At 35.5% G+C, this 18261-nt stretch overlaps 1 protein-coding gene across 6 annotated transcripts in view; it reads right to left on the bottom strand.

The window, feature by feature from the left end:
* Positions 1–504: 504 nt before the first annotated feature.
* The window catches only part of Syncrip (synaptotagmin binding cytoplasmic RNA interacting protein), a 37428-nt gene continuing 19671 nt past the window's right edge, over positions 505–18261 (bottom strand). For 2 of the 6 annotated variants that reach the window (XM_052716251.1, XM_052716262.1), the window contains 5 exons: positions 16682–16817; positions 14506–14711; positions 12626–12775; positions 12209–12330; positions 6226–7362 (listed from right to left, as the gene is read on the bottom strand). In XM_052716251.1, coding sequence (XP_052572211.1) covers positions 6771–7362; positions 12209–12330; positions 12626–12775; positions 14506–14711; positions 16682–16817 — 1206 coding nt within the window. In that variant the 3' untranslated portion in view covers positions 6226–6770. Of the gene's footprint in view, positions 5073–6225; positions 7363–12208; positions 12331–12625; positions 12776–14505; positions 14712–16681; positions 16818–18261 lie in introns of those variants that run through there. The other 4 variants (XM_052716240.1, XM_052716229.1, XM_052716219.1 and 1 more) reach the window with 4 other exon arrangements.

An 18261-nucleotide genomic window follows, 5' to 3' on the forward strand; every position in this document is an offset into this window, starting at 1 on the left:
TTAATATGCAATGGAGCAGAGTTCATTCACATAAACTCATTTGTAGTAATCTAAATGCAAATTTTATCAAGAGATCATTTCTTCTTCCCCTCTCCTGAATTATTTGGTACTTCAATCTCATTTTCCAGTCTTCAAAGAAATTTTATTTGCCAGAAATAAAACTGGAGAATAGAAGAACACTACATGGTGAAGCATGTTCCCAAAACAAATTATCATGGAGTTCATAAATCTATTGGCATGTATGTGACCATATATTTCCAAAACTTAAAATCAAATGAAGACCAGCCCAAATTATTTATTCTATACATCTCCCAGTCATGTGGCTTGCAATTAGAGGTATTTGGGGAATTTGTTTCTACCATTTCCTAGTTACTTTGAATGTATGCATGATCAAAAGGCGACAGAGCTCTAAAGATTCCAAATGTCTATTAAAAAGCTGTTGAGTGAAAAATGATGAAATGGAGGACACTCACAATAACTCTTGGACTCCTGGAGATCCTAAGACATGCTACAAAAATAGGTCTTTATTCTTAGGAAAATATAGTCAGAGCTAGCTTCCTTATGCTATACATAAAATCTTAACATCAGAGGCAGTACAGATAGTACAGATAGTTTTTGAACTGATCTCCAAACAAGCACAAACCCACTACGTTGGGAAAAAAAAACAGGTAATTTGAGGTTTTTGGCGAAAGACAGTACTTCACACATCTAATCCAAATCAAAAAGCCTGCAGACAGCTTTCAGTGAGACGAAAGGAATGAAATAAATATAAACTCTATGGATAAATAAATGTAAAAGAATTTAAATAAGCTAAAATCTAATTTTTTTTAATTAAAATACTCAGGTACAAGCTTTTGTTTCTCAATGTCAGACTTCTAAATGTTTACCAGACTACTGTTAATATTAAAAACTTTATCTTTGACCCAGAGTAATACTGATTTGCGTTTGCAAAAAAGGTTGTCCAACTGAATGCTTCTGGTCCTGAAAAACATTTTAGGTACATTATTGAAGGCAGACTGTGGTGTTAATATGTTTTATGTTTTAAGAACTTTTAAAAAGTGACAGACTCCAAAAGTCCATCGATACATTGGCTCAGTTTTTAAAAAATGCCTGTGTGAGCCTTGGTTCATAATTAGCATCTTTAGTGGCATGCCCTATTGAGTGGTAAGATTACTAAGTAAATACTACACCGTAAAAATCATCCCAACAAGTCTGTTCCATGTATTGTTAAAATAAGTTGTTTATTTGTTAACTTTATACCCACCGATTTCCTGTTTATGTTATGGGTAAGTGGGGAGAAAACAGTCTTGGAGGGTATTAATGGAGTTTTTAGGAACCTGAGCAACCATTTACTCTCGGATCGGCTACCTTTTTTCATGCATGAAGCCCGTCTGTATTTTAATTTCTCCCCATCAATTAGTGACTACATCATAACATGATGTATTTGCTGTTTCTGACCAAGTAATTTCAAAAAGCTGTACTAAAGTTAATTTTCCCGTGTGGTTTGATGTTCATCCTAATACTAAATACATCTTTTCAAATATCTTATATACAATTATATAGCCCAGATCGCCCCATCAATCCATTTGTGTTATTCCTAATCTGCCATGAGAAAAAGTTTATATTTTTGTTTAGTCAGATTTGCATCAAGTAGTAAAAGTTCTGCAGTAATCCATAAGTTTCTCATGATGCTGTTAAGTGCCATCGTGAACATATTCCTTTTGTGCAATTCAATTCTCCATTTTTAACATGTGATTCAATTGCAAGGACTAAAAATCTTGCACAAAAAGCATGCTTGGGAAGAATATAATTAACACAACTTTCTCACAAACTAACTTCCTAAAAACTGATAAGCTAAATTTATGAACACTTTTGATTGCCAAGTAGTCTGCAGAAACAAAATCTTGCGTCTGTTTTGGTTAGGTAACTTTTCAACAATCAAAATTCTTTTTTATAAACTTTTTACCTCAAGGAAGGGACTATTAAAAACCCTTTCCTTGACAATATATACAAAATTTAACTTATCATCTGTCCATTCTTTGAAGCTGTCAAAGCCAAGAACCCATAAACAAATCACAAACGCAATAACCTACATTAGTTAACATTCCCCCTTTTAACATGTTGACATTTTCACTAAAGGATTAGTTATTTTCGCATTTCCATTTCTCATATCCCATGACATTCCATATAAATTGCATTATTGCTTTATAGGCCACACAACATTCAAAATTATGTTTATATGCATTGCCTGTTTTTTCTTGATTTCTGATAAGAGTTTGTTACTGATTTTACTACAGAAAATTGAAGTTTGAAAATACCACGGTTAGTATTCTTCTCAGAACTTAATTGTTCACATCACTAATCACTACATGCATATTTAGCTCTGATTATATTGCTCAAAAACTGCACCCATTATCAGAACAGTGCAAATGATATTTAATTTTAAAAGTAATTATAATGGCTTAAATTCAAAGTCATTAAAATGAACACTGTCAAGTATTTTCACTTGAGTTTGTATTTCATCACCACTGTTTACATTACCCTTAAGTATAACCATCAATTCTTCACAATTTCTTTTTAATCAGTTTTCCCTCCCATGTCCCCAAACTAAAATAGCCAAGTCTTAGAAACCCACAGAGCTCAATACTCCGTTTTCTTAAAGAACACATTTGTGAACCCACAAAAGTGTTCATCTTTCAACTTTGTCAATGCAGTTAAGTCAAACAACCTGTTCTAGCTTCCCAACAAATAAATCCAGGAATTAACTAAAAGACCTTGACAGTGTCCGTTAAAAATGGTATGACAGTTAAGCGCCAATAGGCATGGCAATGACCTCTTAGATGTGATCATTTTACTCCTTGGACCTGGGAAGTGCCAGCACCAAGGATTACACTGAGATTCGATTTTGCTGAAGGCTACATATAATTGACCCACTTTCCACGACCTAGTGTACTATGTTAAAATGAAATGTACATGTTTTGTGTAGCCCTCAAACTTACGATTTGAGAGATGTACTTTTAAAAAGCACAGGGTTATATATAAAATCAGTGGAAGAAAGTTTCATTAAGCACCAGGAACAAATTTTTGTCACCCCATACTCATTTTGTAGATAAGTTTCAACAACCGGCAAGGCACATTTACATATATTCCAATGAATACTTATTGACAAATTTTAAATTACACTCTATGCCCCAGCTATCCCAGTAACTGACATACAACATACTAAAATGGTTTATTAAGGTAACAAAAAAATAAAGAAAAAAAAAACCAATTAATGGGAAACATACAGGCTATTGGCAACCACTATTCTAGAATTATGTAAGTACAAATGAACATACTGAAATGTGTGCAATTCTAAGTTTTTAAACCAGAAGATTTGCTATACTAACACACATTTATATTAATGACACATAAAAAAAATAAAAACTTTATTACAAAAATAAGTTACACTCGCCTCCAGCTTACAGTATAAAACAATTTTATTTGCAGGAATGCAAAAATGATTGTTTGCCATGAGCATTTTGAACATATGACATGTCTAATTTTCTTGTTAAATTTGCATTTACTGGGGAACTGGTGTGTATAAAACCTTAATTAGGTATAAGCTCTGATCTTCATCGTGGTGCCTATTGGGTATGTGATATAACTGCAGTATCCCTTTGGGGAAGGGGAGAAGGTATTTCTTTACACCAAGTCCTACTTAAACTATCATTTTACTTTTGACTTTAAGCTATCAACTTAGGACTTGGCAAAAAATTTTTTGAGGGTGATTCAATAGAGGATGCTTCACCACTGAACACTCACTGTCATCAAGGTGCTTTAGAAAATTAAAAACATAGCACAAATGATTGTACTCTACTCTACAAGTTATCATGACCTGCATAAGAAATGGAAAGCTGATTCACATTTTTATAGTGATCAGCAGTAACAAATGCACTAATGAAACATACCTTTTACCTAAAAAGCTAAACTACAGCCATATACTAATTTCTATGATTTATGAAAAAACTTCAAAATATCCAAATGTCAGGCTTTGCTGTACAATTGTCAGTTTTAGTCTGACTTTTTATAAAGGGACACTGCAGTATTTAGTACAAGTTCGGATGCACTTTTTTGAACATCTGATGTCTTACAAAAGTAACATCTTGCTAAACTATTATACATCCAAATAACTACAATATCTGAAGAAGCAAGGCTGCTTTTTCAGCCACAAAATACGACAAAAGCAAGGCCTGTTATGATGGTCATGAGGAAGTCTTACAAGCCTCTGAAACTAAAGGCAACTAAGAATGTTACATTTGGTTTATTAAAATCTTACCCTCATATCATATTTAACAAGCCTTGCTTTTATCTACAAAGATTTTCTATGTACAGTACAGACAGGGTATAGTTCAATCCTCTGCTACTGAGGTAGTTAACCAACCCTTTAAAAAAGGTTCTGAAAAGAACCACTATCTGGAATGCCTGACTAACCAGCTCTGATGATTACACCTGAAACTGCATCTGAACACAATTCAAAAGTGATTACTATAAAAAAGATATAGACAATCATGATTAACCTTGGTGAGCAGAAATAAAATTTAAGGGTACCAACAGTGGCATTCATCTATATCACTGCAATAAAATTTAAATGCACAAATTCAAGAGAATATTTCAGAATACCACTGCTGAGATCCTTAATTAAAAAAAAGAGGGGAAAAATCTACTTAGAGCAGATTTTTTAAAGAGAAGAACTTTATTCTTTATTAAGATACCATGCTAGAAGTTATGAAGGATTTTTGTTGGAACACATTTGGAAAATAGAGTAGCTTTAGTTTAATAACTTGCACTGCAGAGAAAATTGTTAAAGAAATTCATATCAAAGTCCAAGTATTAGTTCAATGTCCCGTATTTGATTCCATGATCTTCATAGGAAGGTCTTCTGCAATAGAATATGCTCCTATACAGCCGAGATATTTAAGGTTGCTTGATTTTCCTTACCATTACTCCACTGCAAGCTTCTGGTGTAATCCCACATAGCAAGTCAGTCTTCATTGTAACAGGTCAGGACCGGCCTCGACCCCTTTTCCCTGCTAGCCAGGTAACAAAAGGAATCAGTTAGATAAATCATTTTAAATTAATTATGTGTACATACACAATGATAACATTAAAAATAAGAAAGCTTTAAATACCCTAAGTCTTATATAAACTCTATCCAACAAGTTAGTTGCCTTTAGAATAAATGAATTTCCTTTTGCTTGGTTTTCTCACTTGCTTTCAGTTGAATCTTGAGTTTGCTTTTGTGGGGGGCGTATTTTGAGAACCCCACTTTTTTCACAAACTGATTTTATTTAAAATACTAAGGGAAAACCTAAGAACTTACACTTTAAGGGACTTGTCCCAATAAATTTATAAGTATTCCCATTTTGAGACATGGAGTAAAAGAAAACATCTGAGATTAGTTTACCTAGTTATTTAGAATTCATTGGTTTACTTTTTTAAAAAGTACACCCTTATGTATCTGTCTCACTTAGCCTGTCAAATATAAATTTCTGAATTTTGGGAGAATTGCAGACCTTACATCTATCCCCACCTCTGCACAAAATAAATAAATAAATAAGCTTTCATTTTCCCATCATTGCTATTATAGACCATGGCAACAGCCATGAAATTTTTGATATAAACCGATTTGTGAAGTAAATTTAAGCTTTCAATATTTACTAATTAAAAATGTTCTTTTCATTTTAGAGGGAAGCACAATGACTTAAAGAAAATTCAACTCATAAACACTCACATTATTCCCAATATCACATTAGTGTTTCTTTGCTGTCCCATGCTGCACAAAAATAATCAAGAGGGGCAATATACTCAATTGAGTTTTACACTGTTAGGATAAACTTCAAACAACTAAAGAGTTAAGTGTATCCCACAACTCTTGTACCTGTAATTGTCCTTGTTATAGTTTATCAGAAAGTTAAGAGCTATAAAAATACTTACCAACTTAAACTTACTACACATACTAATTATAAATTTTTGGTTGAGAACATGAGTCTGTTGTATAATAGCACTTTTAAACCAGAAGCAGAAAACTGCAACAAATCAGTGTTGTGTAATGTGCAGACATATTCCACACAAGGCTTTACAAGGCACAAAACCCTTTAATTGGCCTTGACATGCTATACAATTTGAACCAAATTTGCAGGAAATTTTGTGAAAAACGAATTGTAAACACAGTTTTAGTAAGTATACATTTAGATGTGAATTTTTTATTGAAATTAACAACAGCATAAAGAATACAAGTAGCCAAATGGTTTTGAAAACCCAATTAGGTCAAAGTTATAAATTAAAAATAGCAGTTGTGTACCAATTTACCTTATTCTAGCAATTTAAGTTGGTAACATACAAATAGTTGTCCTGATACAAGATATTAAAGACATACTTGGTTTTTAATCAACTACCTTTCCAAGACACCAAATCTAAACACTACCCAGAAACATTGTATATACTACAGCCAATGAGCCAAATTCTCAAGCAGGAATGCAAACTCATTAACTATTTTTCTCTTATCTAAGAATACCTTTATTGGAAAAAATTAAAAGTAAAAATAAATCAGTTTGCCAGAAGCAGTTAGTTAGAAGTGTGGCTTTGTTCGTGTCCAAGCGGATTGTTAAAATATATACATAACGGGAAAATCTTGCCAGATGTCTCAAATTATAATGGCACCTGTTCAGATTTAGGGCCACTTTCTGGTCAACCTATCAGTCTCCAATTTTACAGGTGCCCTATTGTTTCTATTTCCACTGTTGCCCAAAAGTATCCTGATAGAACTCCTGGTTTTCAGTTTTGTAACCATAGTTACCAGAATGATCACCACCTTGGAGCGGTTGCTGAGCAATGGGTTGGGAGCCCCAGTTCTGATTATTGGTCTGGCGCCGCTTGGAATCTGGCTGGTTGTACCCATCAGCTTTGCGCTTTCCTCCTACATTTCCACCGCGGCCACCCCTTGCACCACGTACCCCGCGGCCTCTTTGTTGTTGGGCACCTCCTCTCGCACCACGAACGCCTCTTGCTGATCCAGGGCCTCCTCTCTGTGAATAACCGGCTCTACCACGGGGAGGAGCAGCCCCACGACCTCTGGATGGAGCAGCACCCCTTGCTCCTCTACCACCCCTTCCTCTAGCTCCAACTTGAAAATCTTCATAACCATAGTATGGATCTTCATATCCACCACGATAGTTATGGTAATCATAGCCATAATAATCATAATAATCTTCATATCCATAATAATCTGGAGGATATCCATAGCCACCTCTACCTCCACGCCCTCGACCTCTTGTTGGGGGGGGCATATGAGGTGGACCATAATAGTAGTAATCATCATACCTATTAAAAAAAAAACACACAAAGATTAGAGTATAAATCAAATTAGTTAACATGCAGGCATTTATAGGAATCAAAGTTTGTTCTAAGACTTTAATACAGAATTATTTGCACTATGTAAGTTCTTAGCAGTAATAATCAGGACCAGGATAAAAGTAGACATCCCAATGTATCACAAATCTCTAGTTATGAACCTTATTTATCCTTTATGATTTTACAAGGAAATAAATTCCGATAACAGGATTTTTACAAACTGGTTAGGCTTTCAAACTTATCACTCTGAATTACATCTCCTCTACTTTTGTATTTCCAATACACAAAGGCCATTTATTATAAAAATAAAATGGAAATGTCAAGTCAATTAAATGGCCAAAATTTTCTAATTTCTTCAGCAAAATGGTCTAAAGACACTGTAAATTTTTTGTGTTTGTTTTTTTCAGGACAGAGTTTCTTTTGTGTAGCTTTGGAGCCTTGTCCTGGACCTCGCTCTGTAGACCAGTCTAGCCTCAGAACTCAGAGATCTGCCTGCCTCTGCCTCCCGAGTGCTGGGATTAAAGGTGTACACCACTATCACCCGGCTGCAGACATTGCAAATTTTTGTAAAGACTTATTTATTATATATAATGTGGTGTGCCAGTATGACAGACCTCATTATAGATGGTTCTGAGCCACCGTGTGGTTACTGTAAATTGAACTCAGGACCTCTGGAAGAACAGCCAGTGCTCTTAACCTCTCCAGCTCCAATTTTCCTGTTCTTAAGTCATTTGAACCTTCAGTAAACTTAGGAAAGTTTGCTCCTTTAACCCTAACAAATAACACCATGACTAAAGCACTGTAGAATAAAAGTAGTATTACAAACAAGAGTAACAACGTGTAACAAAAAAGCATCCTTAAAAAGAAAATTTTTAAAAATCTCATTTTTCTGACATTTTTCATTGCACACATTAAACACACGAAATACTCAACTTTGGGTCTACCAGTTATTCTTACTACTAATAGTAAAGATCCCATTCAAAATGGTATGATACCCTTCCAAATAAGTTTGGTTGATAAACCAAAATCACTAATATTGCTTACTATTTTACCCAAACAAGAGAAGCAGATATTCCATGAGAAAAACAAAAGTCTCTTAACAATGAAAGCATAAAATTTTAGCTTCAAAAGACTTATAAAAAGCAATCACAAAAATAACTTATGTTGAGACTGGAGATATGGGTCAGAGGTTAAGGGTATTTGTTGCTCTTTCAGAAGGCCTTGATGGGTTCTCAGCACAGACATGGCAACTCACAACTGCTCCTAACACTGGTTACAGGGATCTAACACCCTCCCTCTTTCTGGCCTTCATGGGCTCTTGTATGCATATAGTGTACATAAATAAAAAGTAAATTCTTTAAAAAAAAAAAAAAAAGAAAGAAAGAAACATGTTAAAACACTTTAATAATGGTCTAATTCATTCTAACACTAGCATGTTTTTCAATAGCATTATTACTTACAACTTAGATGTATGTATTACTGACCTGAGAGCCACAATAATACCAAAAAACATAAAAAAACAATTTCCCTGTAAAATAATTTACTTTTATTTGTTTTGGGAGATGGGGGAACTGAGTATGCCATAACTTCCATGGTAGAAGTCAGAGAACAACTTTTAGGAGAAGGTTCCGATTCTCCTTCCACCATATGGATGGATTCCTAGGACAGAACTTGGGTTGTCAAACTTGGCAGCTAGCAACTTACTTGCTTAGTTACCTCACCAACTCCAGAAATAATTTCCCTTTTTACACTCAATTCATAAAGGCACAGCTTTTCCCTATTCCAACAATGGACACCTAAAAAACACAATTCTAGTACAAAAGGTTTCCAGACCTTTTTTGATAGAACATGTGGGTTTTTTTGTTGTTGTTGTTGCTTTTTTGATTTTTTACTTCGAGAAAAGGTTTCTTCTCTGTGTACCCCTACCTGTCCTGGAACTCAATCTGTAAACCAGGCTGGCCTTGAACTCAGAGATCCACCTGCCTCTGCCTCCCATATGCTGGGAATTAAAGGTGTGTGCTACCGTCAAGATAATTTTTAATCTAGCATAACAATTAGTATTTCTGACTTAAGGAAGAACACAATACAAACGGCTAATCTATGCAATGATTCTCACCAGGGATAATGGTTCAGTTCCAACTCCTACCACTGGGTACATTTGGTAATGTCTAGGGACATAAGCGGGTGCTGCTGCTACCTAGAAAAGGCTGGGGATGTTGTTAAATGTCTTACAATGAAAAAAAAAATTAGAAAACCTAAAATGTCACTAACATAAAGACAGAGAAGCCAAGGATTGGGGATTTAGCTCAGTGGCAGAGCGTTTGCCTAGCAAGCGCAAAGCCCTGGGTTCGATCCTCAGCTCCAAAAGCAAAAAGAGAGAGACAGGGAAGCCATAGTATAAGTCGTTAAGCATAGAAATTATAATTTATTGATTTTATTTTATGGACATTGGTGTTTTGTTTGCAGGTATGTCTGTATGAGGGTATCAGATCCCCTGGAACAGGAGTTACAGACAGCTGTGAGCTGCCATGTGGGTACTGACAATTGAAACTGGCTCCTCTCTAAGAGTAGCCAATGCTCTTAACCACCAAGTCATCTCCCAGCCCCAAGCATAGAAATTATGGGGCCAGAAACATTGCCTTAGCTCAATGCCATCTCTATACTAATTACTGTATAACTAACTGGTCTTAGGCAAGTTGACATCTGTGCCTCAAGAATTTCCTCATCTCAAACTGAGTAAAAGATTCAGATGCAAGTGGATTTTCAAATACATGTTATTGCTTTAATCAAGTTACAAATGTAACTTCTCTCATCTCAACCTACAATAATTTGTGATACTTATATCTGATATTAATAATCTCTATCTTCTAAAAGAAATGTGAAAAAATCATTTTTATTTCGTACAGAATATTCAATAGTTTGAGTATTAAGACTATGAAAATTCTTTTCTTCATTTATACTCCCACCATCAAAACTATACAGTGCACTTCTTTAGCTCTTCAACAAAATATGGATCACAATGATAATTGTTGCATAAGGTATCTGAAAAATTCAATTTGACCCCAACTTACTTAGTTGACGTTTGAGATTAAGGGCCAGAACTTACCATCCTCCAACTGGACATTTAACTGTGTAAACTAGAATGTGGTCACTTTTTTGATTATAAAAATAACAGGTATACGTAAGAAAAACCTTCTTTTTCTTTTGCAACTCACAGAAAATTGTCCTAAAATACTATTAACTAAGTGGGGCATGGTGGCCCACACCTTTAATTCCAGCACTCATGTGGCAGAGGCAGGCAGGGCTCTGTGAGTTCAAGGCTAGTCTAGTCTACAGAGCAAGTTCAAGGACAGCCAGGTTTGTTACACAGAGAAACCCTGTCTCGAATAAATATTTATTTTATATTAAACAGCAATTACCTGTGTAATTTCTCCCTAACAATTTGTAAAGTACTATCTTCAGTTCTTAGACTCAACAAAGTTTCCCTGACCTTTGTATAAACACTTGGTTGTGTGAACATCATGGGAGTGCATGGTCCAGCGCACGTAACAAAACCAGAGGCTAACTTCTGGTGCTCTTCTACTATGGAGGGTCCTAGATATTGAACCAAGTCTCCAAGCTTGATGGTTAACAACACTGAGCCACCTCACTAGCACCTCCCACATTTTTCTTTCTTCTTAATTAAAAAAAGGCTTTTGTTTACTGTGTTTGTGCATGCACAAGCATGAGGACAACTAGGATGGGCTGTTTCCCTCATCATTTGGTTTCAAGAATATGGAACTCAAGTCAACAGGCTTCTTTACCCACTGAACAATCTTGTGGACCCCTCTATTTCCTTAAACACACATCTACACAGAGAAACCCTGTCTCGAAAAGAAAAATACACACGTACCTCCTTGAAAACCTCTACAAAAGTGTCTCCAATTAATACAATTCATCACACATGTATTTCTAAGATTTTCTTTTTTACTTTTGTGTATGTGTATATATATGCACAAATGTACATGAACACAAGTGCCAGGAGAGGCATCAGAATTATCTACAGCTAGAGCTATAGGAAATACCAGATGTTATGAGATACCAGATGTGGATGTTAGGAATTCAACTCTGTCCCACTAGCACTGCAGCAAACACTTTTGACTGCTAAGCCATCCCTTCAACACCCCTAACTTGTTTAATATTTTATTTTACTATCTATACTCATTTCACAGAGTCTATTCATCGACTTATGAAATCTTTGAGTGAGGAGTTATTTTTTAAATGAATCTTTGTATCTCTCTTTGGTGAAAAGGTAACAACCTAATAAAAGACTTAATATTCTATACCTCTCCATGAAGAAATTCTCAACTAGTCTTGGTGGCACACACCTTTAATCCCAACACTTATGGGAGAAGCGGTAGAGCTCTCTGAGTTCAAGGCCAGCCAGGCTAGTAAGTGCTACACAGTAAGACGTGGCCTCAAAAAAAAAAAAAAGAAAAGGGAAGAAAAAAAATCGGGATGGGGAATACTCATCCTTTTACAAAAATATTAAGTCATATAGATCACTAATATACATGGTACTTTCAGAAGAATTTTATACAGTAACATTAAAAGTTGACTTTCCCTTACTCAAATATAGGCTACTAAGAATTATCACAAACATGGTCAACAGAAAGACATTAGTAAACAATTAGATCCTTGCCATTTCTCTGTTATACAAAGTTCTCAAATCAAGTTATTTTTAAAGGTAGTTCATAGATTTGATGTTTCAGTAACATAAATTATACCAAAATTATATGCATACAATTTTTCTTTAAAGTATTCATTTTTTACTCACATTTGATTCTTTGCTGCTTGCCTCTGAGCTTTTCTTTCTTTCCTTTTCTGATCTGGTGGCTTAGCAAAAACAATTTCAATATTTTCTCCCTCCAAGTCTTTACCATTCATTTCTTCCATAGCCTTTAAAAAGTAAGACAATGATCAATATGCAAGAAGGGCTTTCAAAGTAATTTTACTTTAAAACTTACAAAATATTTACATTAGCTCTGAAAGCTAATAGACATGGTTGGGCTTTAATGAAAGATCTTCCTCTTCACTATTTTTACTTACGAAATTTTGGGTGAGACCAATAAAGGTTTGCTTGAGTGAATTTCATAACCTGAACTTTGCCTCCGATTTATAAAGCATGCTGATTTAAAGACTAAAAAACGTTGGTGTACTTTACATGCCTACTGAATTTCTACCACTTGTTTACCTTGACAGCACCATCTCGCTCATCAAAATGAATGAAAGCATAATCTTTTAGCTTCTTCACTCGTTCCAGTTTCCCAAACTGACTAAATGACTTTTCTAAAATTTCTTCCGTTACAGTATTGGCAAGGTTGCGTACAAACAGCACTTTTACCTGAAATAAAAAAAGCAAATTTCCTAAATATTTCCAAAGAGTTCAATTTCTGAAAGCAAATTACCCCATCATATAAAGCTAACTTGAATTACAACCAGTAGAACATAAGATATATAGCTTCCAACTTCTCTCATAAATACTAAGAAGTGAAATTGCTAGTCAAGTGAAGGGGAAAAAAAATAACAGCTAATTACCAAAACAAGTTTTACCATGAAAACTGTGCTCATCAGTTATTACCAAACCAGCAAGCTAGCTGAAGTATAAACTACACACCTTTAAACCCAGAACTAGGAAAGCAGAAAGAGATCTCTTTGAATTCAAGGCCAGACTGGTCTACAAATTGAGTTCCAGGACAGCCAGCTGTTACAGAGAAACCCTGTCTTGCACAAAAAAGGAGGAAAAAAAAAATTCCAACAAACAAAAAAAAAGTACATACATATTGGGATTACAAACGTTTGTGAGGATGTAGAAGGAGAGAAAATTTCATTCACAGAGGAAGAGATGCAAAATGGTGTAGTCCCTGTAAAAGACAGGCCCTTACAAATCTAAACATATAGTCTTACTTTATGATCCTGTGTTATTTCTTGCTATTTATTCAAGAGTTGAAATTTTATGTTCATACAAAAACCCGCATCCAGATGCTTCTAACAGCCTTATAACTCCCCCAAATTAGAAAGAATCAAGATATCCCTCAGAATACGAATGGACAAAGCAAAATTTTTAGATATAAGCCAGGCACTGGTGGTACATGCCTTTAATCACAGAACTCCATCCACTCAGGAGGCGGAGGCAGGGGAATCTACAAGAGTCCCAGGATAGCCAGGACTACACAGAGAAACCCTATCACAGAGCCAGGGGTAGATATTGCTATAGAGTCATAAAGCCACAAAAAGAGGGCACTTAAAATGTTACCACCGCCAAGTGGTGGTGGCAAACGACTTTAATCCCAGCACTCGAGAGGCAGAGCCAGGTGGATCTCTGTGAGTTCGAGGCCAGTCTGGTCTACAGAGCGAGATCCAGGACAGGCACCAAAACTACACAGAGAAGAAACCCCGTCTCAAAAAACCAAAAAGTTACCACCACTCTCAGAAGTTTCTATCATTAATCGAAACACTCTGAAATGGTAGAGACAAGGGGCTGTCAAGGTTTGAGGGATAATCAGACAAAGCACAGGATTTTTCAGAGCAGTAATACAATTCCGAGGATACTATAATAGTGACAACATATTGTAATCTGACTCTCTACTCTCCTCAAAGACCCATATATTAAAGGCCTGGTCTAAAGGCTGTGGTGTTTTGGGAAGGTTGTGGAACCTTTAGAAGGTAAGCCTACTAGTAGACCCAAGGGCTGGAGAGATGGCTCAGAGGTTCAAGCACTAGCTGCTCTTCCAGAGGTCCTGAGTTCAATCCCCAGGAACCATATGGTGGCTCACAACCATCAATAAAGAGATCTGGTGCCCGCTTCTGGCATGTAGGCATATATGCCAGCAGAAAACTATATACACAGTAATTTTTTTTAAAAAAATTAACAAGGTGCTAAGTGTCTATAAAGACTTCTATTTTCACTTTCCATGCACTCCCATTTCTTAGTGTATAACTCTAATCGCTTAGTAAACTATACTTTTTGCCTTCAAAAACATCATTTAAAACAACTCAGGAAATTCGTTTAGTAAGTTTTCCCTCATCCTCCTATTATCCCCAATAAAAATTGTTCTACCTAACTATATTTACCTTTGCCATAACTTCAGGATCAGGATCTTCTATGGGATCAGCCCATTCAACAGTTCCAACATTTCCCCAGACTTTGACTTTACCACTCATTAACCTACGCCTTGCCTGGGCAGCTGTTTTGTGATCTTCATATTCAAGAAAGCAAAAGCCTCTGTTTTTTTTCTTGTCATCCGGTTGGTGATATAAAATGACATCTGTGAGACCCTCTGAAATTAAGCAAACATTCCAGAAGTCAGTTAACTGGCAAAAATTTGTAACAGCAAAGCTTTGTTTTACTAAGATAATATTTAAGTTAAAAAAATGAGAAATAATCTTATTTTCTAAGCTAGACACTTTTACAAAGAACAATTATTTTGAAAAGGACCAAAAGTCAGGTGGTGGTGGGACAGGCCTTTAATCCCCACACTCAGGAGGCAGAGGCAGGTGGATCTCTGTGAGTTCAAGTCCAGCCTGGACTACAGAGTGAGAGCCAGGACAGCCAGGGCTGTTACACAGAGAAATCGTCTTTAAAAAAAAAAAAAAAAAGCAAACAAACAAACCTCTCAAAGATCCCAATAATTTTCCAAATCAACCCTGCCCTGGTATTGTAAGTCCAGAAAACCCAATGAAAGTAAAATATTTAACTAGCCCCAGGACCATTTTGATTCCACTAAATGTATGAAAGGCAAAAAAAAAAAAAAAAAAAAAAAAAAAATCTTCATATCACTTAGAAAAATGTTATTAGATTAACTCACTGCATTAAAATTCTATATAGGAGGGAGTGGTCACGTGTACAAAAACCCAGGTCTTCAGCTTAGGTAAAACTTTTACCTAGGCTGAGCTACATCAACAGCCCTTACTTTTTGTGTATTTGAGATAAGGCGTCACTATTTTGCCAGGCCTAAAATTCATTTAAATGGCATCTTTTTCTGCTCTCAAATATACATGTTATTACTTCAAAGGATAACAGTAAATATTGCTAATGCTGAACACTTTTCTGTTTATAAAGACTATTAACAGAATAAATTTCTGAACACTATAGGCAGATGAACAATTAAAAAAATTATACCATGTTAACAATATATCTACTTATAACCATTTGCTCCTTAACATGGGGGGAAAGCCTCATTCGTATGTAAGAATTAAAAACTAACAGCTAGCTGGGCAGTGGCGGTGCATGCCTTTAATCCCAGCACTCGGGAGGCAGAGGCAGGCGGATCTACAGAGTGAGTTCCAGGAAAGGCTCCAAAGATACACAGAGAAACCCTGTCTCAAAACCAAAATATAAATAAAAATAAATAAATAAAATAAAACAAACAAAAGAACTAACAGCTTAAGTATGGAAATAAATACAAGGAAGGGATGTACAATGTCACAGACTGAACTCAAATTGCCGCTGTGTTCCCATGTTTAGTTTTATCTTACTGTTTTTAAGGCAAGGTCTCATGGTGCACAAACTGGCCTCAAATTCACTATGTATGTTGAACTTCCTCTCTCCTCCTACCAAGCACTGAAATGACAAGTGTGTTTGTACCACCAACACCAGGCTTTATGTAGTTATGGAAATCAAAGCTAAGGCTTTGTGAATGCTAGGTAAACTCTATCCCCCGCCCTATGGATTCCTAAATTAGCTTAACTGCCAGGAAATGATCCCTAAACCTCTATGTACACTTGCTTGTTTTCTTTAAATTTATTTATGTGTATGAATCCCTTTGCTTGCATATGTCTGTATTTGGTGCCCAGGCTAGAAGAGGGTGTCAAGTCACCTAAAACTGGTGTTTCAGAACCACCAAGTGTTTGCTAGGAATCTAACTCTGGGCCTCTGAAAGAGCAGCCAATGCTCTTAACGGGCAAGTCATCTATCTCTCCAACTCCAAGTTTGCTTACTCCCCACCACAGACAGACACAGACACACGACACAGACACAGACACACACACACAGACACACACACACACACAATTTTTCTTTGTATCCCTGGCTGTCCTAGAACTCAAGAGATCACCTGCCTCTGCCTCCTGAGTACTGGCATCATCACCATCTGGCTTATCTTATTAACAAGGTTACCTAACTCATAAAGCTTAAGTAAAAATTCTTAGTGAACAAATACAGAATTTGTACTGTTTAGAACAACACTTGGCATCAAAGTGTTTTCATTACTGATAAAGTTGTACCTCCTGCCAATTAAATCCAACTTACCTGTCACTTTACTAAATTCTTCAAGAATCTGTTCCTTGGTTTTACTCTTAGGAATAGAGCCCACAAAAAGCCTATTGTTGGCAACTGAGATGCAGACACCAATGTGCTTCCCGGAACGAATTTCATGATTATTATACTGAAAGAGGAAAAAGGTATACAACATTTTTAAATTGTTATGATATATTCATTACAGAAGATTCTCAATCCTATGCAAAGGTAAAACTGTTTGTCTGCAAAAACTTTAGTACTTTGTATCAAGTGTTTTCAGTTTTTAAAAAAGCTTCCTTTCTCTTATGGAGGGGAAGCATATAAAAAAGGTGATTAGGGATATGGAAGAGAAAAAGACGTAAGGTGGGGGTAAAAAAAAAAACAGAACTGGACATGATTAAGTTATATTATATGAATATAAGGAAATGCCATAATAAAGTTTCTTTTTTCAATTAATACCCAATAATATAAAAATTTTAGCATAATTTCCATTTTAGAAGGAATGACAATCTAAGATTTCACACACAAACACCAAAAAAAAAAAAAAAAAAAACTCATGATTTTAATGTCAATCTGTTTTTGAATTCTTTAGGTAAAAAAAAAACCTTGAAATTAAGTGACAATATCTTAATCTCTAAAAACATTCTTCCATCCAGGTGTTCAAAAACCATGGAAATCTCATTCAAGATGATCAAGTTTCCTACCTCCAAAGTAACCATAACACACATTAATACATTTTCTCATTCCCACATCCTCTTATAACAAGTTTCAATAAAAAATATAAAAATAACAAGTTTCAATAAAAAATATAAAAATATAATAAAAAAAATCTTCAAGTCTAAAGATGAGATCTTTTTTATTCTATACTTAGCCTTATTCTTTCCCCTTCATTTCATTTTCGCCAAATATACAATAAAAATAAAGGAAAAGAACTAGTTTTTTCTTAAAAAAAAAAAAAAAAAAAAAGCAGGCCGGGCGGTGGTGGCGCACGCCTTTAATGCCAGCACTCGGGAGGCAGAGCCAGGCGGATCTCTGTGAGTTCGAGGCCAGCCTGAGCTACCAAGTGAGTTCCAGGAAAGGCGCAAAGCTACACAGAGAAACCCTGTCTCGAAAAACCAAAAAAAAAAAAAAAAAAAAAGTAAATGTAATATTCAAGTAACCATATCCTATAGAATGGTGAGATATGGAAGAGCACTTCAAAATATAATCTTATCAAGTGACAATGTATCAATCTTACTATTTACAAAGTTTTGTTTTGTGTTTTTGTTTTGTTTTTCAGGTCAGGGTGTCTCTGTGTATCCCTGGCTATCCTGGAACTCCCTCTGTAGACCATGCTGGTCTCAAACTATCTCTACCTCCTGAGTGCTGAGATTAAAGGCTTGCCCCCCATCATAGCTGGGCCAAAATTAATCTTAAAAGTTGTCCAGTAACAATGAATTTTATGAATTGTAGTTCACAAACTTTAAATTAAAAAAAAACTCAATTTTGTATGTTAATAACAATGATAAAGACAGGAATAATTCTTGATGAACCAATCCCACCTATACTTAACCTCAAGTTCTACTTTGTCACAAATGTAAGAACCAAGATGA

This window comes from Peromyscus californicus, unplaced genomic scaffold (assembly GCF_007827085.1).
Source record: "Peromyscus californicus insignis strain IS unplaced genomic scaffold, ASM782708v3 Scaffold_11__1_contigs__length_118956290, whole genome shotgun sequence".
Lineage (NCBI taxonomy): Eukaryota > Metazoa > Chordata > Mammalia > Rodentia > Cricetidae > Peromyscus > Peromyscus californicus.